Source organism: Mastomys coucha, chromosome X, assembly GCF_008632895.1.
Source record: "Mastomys coucha isolate ucsf_1 chromosome X, UCSF_Mcou_1, whole genome shotgun sequence".
Lineage (NCBI taxonomy): Eukaryota > Metazoa > Chordata > Mammalia > Rodentia > Muridae > Mastomys > Mastomys coucha.
The window spans coordinates 85,878,817-85,889,299 of NC_045030.1; the positions used below are offsets into that span (position 1 = coordinate 85,878,817).

General features: G+C 36.2%; 1 protein-coding gene across 1 annotated transcript in view; it reads left to right on the forward strand.

Annotated features, from left to right (window-relative positions):
• Dmd (dystrophin) overlaps nt 1-10,483 on the forward strand; it is a 2,056,279-nt gene that overhangs the window by 1,311,163 nt on the left and 734,633 nt on the right. Inside the window, exon 49 of the mRNA XM_031364700.1 lies at nt 1,369-1,477. Coding sequence (XP_031220560.1) covers nt 1,369-1,477 — 109 coding nt within the window. The remainder of the gene's footprint in view (nt 1-1,368; nt 1,478-10,483) is intronic.

The following is a 10,483-nucleotide window of genomic DNA, read 5'->3' on the forward strand; positions in this document are numbered from 1 at the left end:
AAAGCTTTATTCCCAAGCATCAATACCTATTTACAATATATTAGAAAAGCTGAGGCTTTCACTTTTCTTAACTATTTTTGATAAGAACAGCTCAAATGAATTTTGACAGTTACTTCTTACCACTGGTTATACACTGGGAATAATTGCTAATGGCTTATGAACTGCCTTTATTTAACTAAATTCTCTTAGACTACTTCTAGAAACCTCCCCAAAGCAATCCTAAGAGATGTCTCTTTTTTTATTAGATATTTTCTTTATTTACAATATCTCCTTTCCCAAGTTCCCCTCCAAAAGAAAAAAGAAAAAGAAAATAAAATAAGAAAAAAATAAAAATAAAAACTAAAACAATCCCCTATTCCCTCCTCCCTCCTCCTGCTCACCATCCCACCCTCTCCCACTTCCTGGCCCTAGCATTCCCATGCACTGGGGCATAGCCAAGTCGGTCATCAATGGGAGGAGAGGACTTTGGTCCTGTGAAGAGATTTCTGTTATGATTATTTGAGGATATTCTCAAATTCATTTGCAATTCAAAATAAACAGTTGAAACAAACTACTATAAAGGTTCAAATATGTGATGAGTCTGTTCTAAGAAAATATTTGAATAGAGAGTATCAATTTAAGTTTGTTCAGTAGTTCTTGCTACAATTAACCAAACATTTTTGAGATTTGAATATCATCTCTAGGTCTCACATATATTAGATACATTTACAGAGGGAGACATAGGATAAAATTGTTCAGGTACAGTACCCACAAGCATGTCTGTGTATATACAGTCATAGTTTATATATGCTAAGAATTCTCACAAGACATAACTTTAAAGTTTTAAAAACCTTAAGCCCAAAGAGTTTAGAATCATAGTGCATTTATATTTGTATGTGTTTATATGAATGTGCCTGCCTACTTGTGTGTGGATGTTCACATTTATATGTGCACACGTGGAAGACAAAGGTCAATATCAGCTGTATTCTCTGTCACTTATCCACCATAGTTTTTGAGACAATGTCTTTCACTGAATCTTAAGTTTATGGATTGACTAGAATAATGACCAAGGATTTTGTAGAATCCACCTCACACCCATGATCACAGATGAAAGCTGCCACACCCAGTTTTTTCTATTTAACAAGGTAGCTTGACTGAAGTCTTTATTTTGCAAAGCAAGCACTTTCAGTTTCCACTGAGCTGTCTCCCATGACCACCCTTTAAAATTTTAAATTAAAATTTTAAAAAGTCTATTTGGAAATCACTTTTTTCCTGTAATTATTCATGTTCTTCATAAAGAATATACTCAGAAAATGATATTAAAATGATGAGTTAAGTTATTTTGGCAATGTTTGTGAAATCAGTGCAATGTATGCTTTTCTATTAAAGAGGAAGTTAGAAGATCTGAGGTCTGAGTGGGAGGCTGTGAACCATTTACTGCGGGAGCTGAGGACAAAGCAGCCTGACCGTGCCCCTGGACAGAGCACTACTGGAGCCTGTAAGTACATTTTGTCCCAGGTGTTCTCTTTTGCTTTAGCTGTTTGTTCAAAAGCATGGCTGGGAGGTTATCTCTGAGTGAAAGGAAAATTGGTTTCTGATTCTGCATAAAGGAGTAAACATTTATGTTATTTATTATGCAAAAGGTCTTTGAGTGGGTTCCTTGGATACTGAGAGCATTACAAGCTGTATTTTCTGAAGATTCAACTGCAAGGAAAAGAGGGCAGATGAGGAGAAGTCATAATGATTTAAACTGATACTTTAGCTTGTTTCTTAGCATTAAAACTGGATGGCTTTGTGGAGGCACACTGAATCTCTAGGAGAAGGTCTCTCATTTGAATTTCTGCTTTACTGGAAGCAAAGTATTGGTGGCAGTAGTTTTAAACTAAAATTAAAGGTGATTCTTGATAAGGAAACCCAACAACCTACCACATCCCTAACATCTAAACACAGAAATCAAGGTGAAAGTTCAGTGACACTGGAAACTTTAAAAACATGTACAAGATTGTGTGGTTTTTTTGTACACTGAAATTGTTATATCAAGGTTCTAGTGAATAAATTATGTCCAGTTTGTTTTCTTTCGTGATCTCTCATTTTTGGTTCTCTCAGCACATATGCACAGTTGTCCATATACAATCCTTTATTGATGTTTGTTCTCTAGTTGTCATTGGCATGTTCAGTCTCAGAGTCTGTAATGCTGGGAAGAAATTTTATGCCAGTGATTTTTCACAAGCTTGTGGAATGAAACTTAAGGGTTTATACTCCTATATAAGGTACTCTGAATATTTCTGAAAAAATTAAAGCTAGGAAACAGAAATCTATTTAAGATGCAGTGATCCTAAATGGTATGATGATGTTTCCAACTGGAAATATATTCTAAGTTTTTGTTTAAGTACATGTAGAGTTAATCCATTTAATCACTCTACATGGAGCAACTTCTATATATTAGGCATTAGACTGAGTGCTGAAAATTCATCATAAAATGTTAGTCTCTCCTTTTATGAAGTACTGTCATAAAAGTACATCAGAAAGTGATGCAAAGCAGTGAGTCTTGTGTATGTATGGACAGAAATGATAATAGGCAGAGCCAAAACCCACAGCTGCAAGGATGGTCCTGGAGTAGAAGTGGGGTGATAATCACCACAGCCAGTGAGCCTATAGCCAAAGCTACCCAAAGAACAAGCACCCTAAAGGAAGCCAATGTTGCCAGCCATCTCCTCCATTTCTCTTCTCCCTCAGTGAGGACTTCATCACTATGTATGGCTCCTTATGTTGCGCCACTATTCTTGCTGTAATGCAGCCAGTGGGGAGTATGGGAGTGTCCTCAGGTCTGAGCTGCTGGCAAGGGTAGGCAACAGTGAAGGCCAAAGTTGGAAAAGTGGGAGAGAAATTTTCTCAAAAAGAATATTGGTACCTCCTTTGGCAAACTGACAGAAAACTGGACATAAGGTCAGCCTAGTAAACATACAAATGCTGTAGGAAAAGAGTCAGCAAGAAGGCAGAAGCATCTTGCTTTTATTCTAAAACTTTTTTTTCTCATGTGGTGGTTTAATGAAGAGAATTAAGAATTCTTTGTATTCTCAGCTTTCTGGCACATAGTAATTTATTCTAAACTGAATTCATTATTTAAAAGTCTAATTCATAACATTATTTGGTTATATGATTCTTTTTTTAATATGAAAGCCCTTTATTTACAAACAATGTACAGTCTTTGTAATGTCTCATCACTTATATTTAGCAACTAATATTTCCATGTGCTTTCAAGTTTGAAGCTTTTTAAGACAAAGTTAAATACTATTATTTTATAAATTGCCACAATTATTTGACTCTGATAGGTAATTTTTGATATTAAAGTTCCTATAAATGTCTTTGTATTAGAATGCATATCAGCAATTAATTCTTTATCAGTGATTCCTAGAATAAGGATGAAGCCTTTCACATATTTTGTGGGATTATTTTTTTGTTTTTTTAATCTTTTTTTTTCTATTTTTTAATTAGATGTTTTCTTTATTTACAATATCTCCTTTCCCAGGTTCCCCTCCAAAAAGAAATAAAATAAAATAAAAACAAAAACTAAAACAATCCCCTGTTCCCTCCCCCTCCCCCTACTCATCATCCCACCCTCTCCCACTTATTGGCCCTGGCATTCCCCTACAAGGAGGCATAGAACGTTCACAGGGCCAAGGTCCTCTCCTCCCATTGATGGCCATTTTATGCTATATGAAGTACTGTCATGCTGCTGGAGCCATGAGTCCCCCCATGTGTACTCTTTTGGTTGGAGTTTTAGTCCCTGGGAACTCTGAGGGTACTAGTTAGTTCATATTGTTGTTCCTCCTAAGGGGCTGCAAACCCTTCAGCTCCTTGGGTCCTTTCTCTAGCTCCTTCATTGGGGACCCTGTGCTCAGTCCAATGGATGGCTGTGAGCCTCTACTTCTGTATTAGTCAAGCACTGTCAGAGCATCTCAGGAGACAGCTATATCAGGCTCCTGTCAGCCAACACTTGCTGGCATCCACAATAGTGTCTAGATTTGATGATTGAATATGGGAAGGATTCCAAGGTGAAACAGTCTCTGAATTGTCCTTCCTTTAGTCTCTGCTCTGTAGTTAGTCTCTAGAACTCCTTCTATGGGTATTTTATTTCCCCTTTTAAGAAAGAACGAAGTATCCACACTTTGGTCTTCCTTCTTCTTGAGTTTCTTATGGTTTGTGGTTTGTACTTTGTGTATTCCGATCTTCTAGGCTAATATCCACTTATCAGAGGATACATACCATATGTGTTCTTTTGTAATTGTGTCACCTCACTCAGGATGATATTCTCCAGGTCCATCCATTTCCCCAAGAATTTCATGTATTCATTGTTTTTAACAGTTGCTTAGTACTCCATTGTGTAGATGTACCACAACTTCTGTATCCACTCCTCTGTTGAGGGACATCTGGGTTGTTTCCAGCTCCTGGCTATTATAAATAAGGCTGCTATGAACACAGTGGACCATGTGTCCTTGTTACATGTTGCAGTATTTTTTGGGTATATGCCCAGGAATGGTATAGCTGGGTCCTCCGGTAGAACTATGTCCAATTTCCAGAGGAACCGCCAAACTGATTTCCAGAGTGGTTGTATCAGTTTGCAATCCCACCAGCAATGAAGGAGTGTTCCTCTTTCTCCACAACCTCTCCAGCATCTGCTGTCACCTGAGTTTTTGATCTTAGCCATTCTGACTGGTGTGAGGTGGAATCTCAGGGTTGTTTTGATTTGCATTTCCCTGATGACTAAGGATGTTGAACATTTCTTTAGGTGCTTCTCAGCCATTCAGTGTTCATCAGTTGAGAATTCTTTTTTTAGCTCTGTACCCCATTTTTAATAGGCTTATTTGCTTCTCTGGAGTCTACCATCTTGAGTTCTTGGTATACATTGGATATTAGCCCTCTATCAGATGTAGGATTGGTAAAGATCTTTTCCCAATTTGTTGGTTGCCGTTATGTCCTATTGACAGTGTCTTTTGCCTTACAGAAGCTTTGCAATTTTATGAAGTCCCATTTGTCAATTCTTGATCTTAGAGCATAAGCTATTGGTGTTCTGTTCAGGAAAATTTCCCCTGTGTTGTTATATGATTCTTATTCCCTAGATTATAGTATAAAACACTAGTGTTTGTGATTTACTGTAATGGTTTTCCAAAGTACCACTCATTTTTTTACACTTTGATATACATCCCTGAAATAATTGCAAAGTAAATATAATTAGACACAACTCTTTTTAAGTTAAGAAACCCAAGGCATAGAAAGAATATTGCTAGTCCAAGGCCACACAGCTACAAAACAAGAGATATAGGATTCTAATCCAATTATGTCAAGTAGTGTTTGTTTTACTGCTGTGTCTTACACTATCTACCTGTCCCACAACACAATGGAAATTCTAAATAGATACAGAGAGCAAGCAGTTAATGATAATTTAGCAGAGCCTTACATTTCTATGGAATAAATAGTGACCTGTATTGATGTGTCTTAAAAATCAGTTCTTTCTGAATTTCCTAGAAACAGAGTGCTGAGCCTGGAATAATCATTGGAGTTGTCATCTGGTTTAATATTTTTCTTTTAACATGAGTGGAGACTTGGGTTCAAAGTGGCTTTCTATTTGAATTGATTTTATGTTGTTCAAACTAGCCTTTTAAAAAATACTAAAGCAAGCATCCCTGTAGCTATTTACTTCTATTATATAATGTGAAGCAGCAGTCTTGTGTGAGCTGTACAAATTGTTCATATTTACAAAGTAAGTGGTCATGTTCTCAAAACTGTTTGATTTATTTTGATGATCCTAAGTATATGGGTGAATCAGTTACCTATTATTGCATATAATACCTTGAAACTTAGTGGCATAAAGCAATTTTTCTTTTGATTCTGTGACTTATTTTTGTCCTATTATCAGCTGGATGATTGTGATTGTTCCACTTAGTGTGAATGCAATTACTCAGCATCCAGTGAGCTAGAAATTCTAAAAATCTCTAATTGAATGCCTTAGAGGTGGCTGTTCACTAAAGATCCTCATTCCTTCATGGAGACTGTATCCTCTGGTAGGCCAGACTATGGCTTCATTCTGTAATGCTCTCAAGGCAGTCTTCCTCTAAGACAGGGAGATAGAACCTTGAAGACCATATGATGCTTAGACTTTGGCATTTATATAATACTTCCACTACTCTCTATTTGTCAATGCAATTTGAAGGCTTAGTCTATACATGGGGTAGTGTAATGACAATCTCTTGAAGTAAGAGTTACATTGTTATATACCTGTTTGGGCAGGAGGTTTGATGGTATCCATCCTTATATATAAACTACCACAACAGGGAAAGAACACAAGACACAAGATGTACACCCAGTGCCCTATGTTTGTGGTTTTCAAATTTCAGCATGAAAGAAGAAAACATCATTTTCTTACTAAAGTGGAGAATATGAGACTTCTACCTTAGAGGTTTTGTTCCAGTAAGTTTGAGTCAAAGGTAGTATCTCTAAAAGGTTTAAAGGAAAGTCCAATGCTGGCTGCTGATCTAGGAATGCAGTTTAAACACTGATGTACCAGGCCTTGGTTGCTTCCTAGAGTATATCTTTCCATCTACTGCTTTATGTAACTCATTGGAGCTTCTAGTGAAATTCAGTGTTTTGACTAACAAACTCCCTTAAAGTTCTAGCATTTTCTATCTCTGTCCTTACTTGATGAAAGACTTTAAAAGTTCAAGGAGTGGAAAGCACATAAAGCAGGTGATACTTATCCAGCAGAGTGTTTCTGCATCCCTAGCTGACACTTATTAGGAGAATAGCTATACTAGTATGAACTTTCTTTGGAGAAGCTAAGGGACATTTTTAACCAGCCAGCCAGGACTTAGCACTGGTCTGAAGGCCTGTGTGGCAGATGGAAGCAAAGAGCCAGCAAATCTGGTGGTAAATGTCACTGTGAATCGTTTCTTATCCACAAGCTGCTGGGCCCGAGAACACTTGTGTTCTACAGCACTCCACTTAGCATTTTCAAAATAAATCTCTCATAAAACGTTCCTAACATCCATACTTCAAGTGAGGAGATTTAACGCCACTATGTCAGGACAAGAGCTATGAAGTAAATTGAATGTTGTATAGACACACACACACACAAAAGCCAGTTGATAGAGGTTTGCTGTTGATTAAATACTAGGAAAATGATTCTTCCTGCAGTTAATTTTAGAGATAGCAGAACTCAAGAGCAATCTTGAAAGTATAGTATCAAATATAAAATAGCCTACATTCTGCTGTGAATAAACCCTTCAGATAAAGCAAATCCATTCGTGCCCATGAGGTCAAATCCATTGGCTCTTTATTAGTGATGATTACAGGTTGAAGACAGGAGCTCAGTGGTATAATGCTTAGCATGCACTAGGCTCTGGGTTCTATCTCAAGTACTACATACAAAAGTGATTTCTATACTGAAAATATTGAAGGCCACATTGATGTTAATTTTGTAGCTACACTATATTAATTTTGAACCCTATCCCCAAATACATATACTAGGAGGAGAATTTTATATTTAACATATGAAGGCCCTAATGAATTATTTTAACAGAGTAAGAAATCATTGTAGATCATTCTCAAGATCTTTCAAAGCCTTGAGCAACTACAGAATCCATTCAGTCTTTTCATTAAATAACTCATTTAAAGATTGCATTCGAGTACATCCGAGAGGTGAAGCTTTTGAAATATAATGAGATGTATCACACTGTATAAAAAGAAGTGACCATGGCTTCCCGGGACAGTCCCCAGGATTGTTCCCATTTATCAGAAGCAAATCATTCTATTTTCTTTGTGGAGGATCCTGGTCTCAGATCAGGATTTTCAACAATGTTCTGTGCTTAACTGACTAGAAAGATACAACAGAGACATCATTGTTAGCATCCTAGACAGTGAGAGACTGTGAAAGCCTCAGTATTTACATGGTAATTATCCATTTTGTGATTATAAAGTCCCCCTTTTTATCCCTCTCTTAATCTTCTGGCTCAGTTACTAGCTCTCCATTAGGGCTATACTTTTAGGTATGAATTGGCAGAGGAAGAGCAGTCCCAGTTCTTCAAATGATTACAGTAAAATTACCTTAACATTCTTAGACTATTTAACTTCCACCAAGACCAGAGCTTGAACATCTCAAGGGTGAAGGCTTGAACACAAATTCCTCATGTTGCCTAAAATTTCACTAAATTATCTTAAAAGAAAATACAGCTTTACCCTCTAAGAAAGGAGATTCCAAAAGGAACATAGTTAAATTATAGGTTTAAAAACTGTAGTATGCTTTTTTCTTCTAATGAGAAACAGAAAGAGTGGGAAAGTAGGGAGGAGATGGGTTGTAGAGGCAGGGGAAACCATAATCAGAATATATTATATGAGAAAAAAAATCTATTTTCATTAAAAGGAAAAAAGGATTCCCAGATATGTGTGGGAGATTAGCTTTACTTCACTGAACAAAATAACAAATCTCATTGTTTTTGTTTGACTCATAAAGAGAAGTGTAATTCAATTATTTTTTGCTAATATGGCAACAAGCACTGTAGCACAAAATTGCCAGACAGAGAGCTTTTCTTTAGGATACCCAGGTTAAAAATAAAAAGTGAACATCTGGATTAAAAAAAAATCCTTCAAAATGAAATCCATATTACTTATAATTACTCTGTGGATTTAACAAATCACATTTTGATATAAGAGAAAAAACATTATAGTCTGAAATATATCTGAGAGGCTATTTCTTCTTCACCACTCAGGAAACCAGTAAAGGCATTGCTTGCTGTAATGCCCACTCCTCTCTGTCTGTCTGTCTGTCTGTCTGTCTGTCTGTCTGTCTGTCTCTCTCTCTGTCTGTCTGTCTGTCTTTCTCTCTCTGTCTGTCTGTCTGTCTCTCTCTGTCTGTCTCTCTCTCTCTCTCTCTCTGTCTGTCTGTCTCTGTCTGTCTGTCTGTCTGTGTCTCTCTCTTGTCTCTGTCTGTCTGTCTGTCTCTCTCTCTGTCTGTCTCTCTCTCTCTCTGTCTGTCTCTCTCTCTCTCTCTGTCTCTCTTACTGTAATGGTCTCTCTCTGTATCTTTCCTCTATGTTTCTCTCTCACTCTCTCTGTCTCTTTCCCTCTCTATCTCTCTCTTTGTCTCAGTCTGTCTGTGTGTCTGTGTGTCTGTCTATCTATCTATCTATCTATCTATCTATCTATCTATCTATCTATCTATCTATCTATCTATCAATCTATTTATCTATCTATCTATCAATTGATCGATCTCCTTTGTTCTGGTGCTCAGTGAAGCCATTACTCATATTCAATATTACAATGTTGTTTAATTACAGTTGCTCTCTGTTTGAGTAAAAATGGAATACATTTTTTCTTCCCTGTTTACTTAGACATTATTCATTGAAGTATGTTTTTCAAACGTTTTTCTTTTGTAGTGTGAAACAGGCATGTCTTTGCAGATTATCAATAAAATAACTGCTTCTAAAGATTTTAAAGCCTGTAATCTCCTGCCCCTGCCTGCCTTGTATGTTTTTTATGTAGTTTTACTGTTAAAGGCTTTAGACATTTTTGATGATTGATGACCTATTCATGACTGAATCACTTATAAAGTCTATATAATATACCCCTTTCTTGCAACATGTACAACCATGTAACAGGATATGTCCTCAAAAACTTTACAAGTAAATTTACTTTAGATTGAAATCAACCTTGATGTGATTATAATACTAGATATATTAAACAATCATATTTCTCACTGTTTAGATTTCTATTCTGAACCCAAAACTCCAGCCCATGGCTTTGATTTTAGTCCTTCCCAATGTACTGATAGATTTCACTTCCCTTTTTCCTCTTAAAAGAAGTTTCATCTTCAGAATCTCAATGCTAGTCCGGCAGTGGTGGCACACACCTTTAATCCCAGCACTTGGGAGGCAAAGGCATGCAGATTTCTGAGTTTGAGGCCAGCCTGGATAGCCAGGGCTATACAAAGAAACCCTTTCTTGAAACAAAAACAAAAACAAAAACAGAATCTCAATGCTACATTCTATTTCATTAAGACAATAATATGTAGGTATATTGCATAGGGTCCAGATCCAAATTCAGTTTCTTTCTTTTTTTTTTAACTTTTATTGCATTATGAAGAGAAAAGTTACAAGATTTCAATTTATCTGAATTTGTTAACATTTAAAAACATATTTTAAGTAAAAAGAATTAAATCACATTCTTGTTTCCCTTTTGTACGCCAACTCCTCCCAGAGACCCCCCTTCAGTACCTACAATATTTTTTGTCATATTCCTTAAAATTTATGAAATATTATAACAATAAAAATAAGTATTATAAAAGTTGTTGGATATAAAACAATCAATTTAACAGTCTTATGTAGATGCTTATCTACAGCAATAGTGAAAATACACTTTTCTCAATATAAATTTTAAATAACTCTAAACATATTAGCTGCATACTTAAAAATAATACATCACTACTAGTATTTTCTTAAATGAACATGAATAT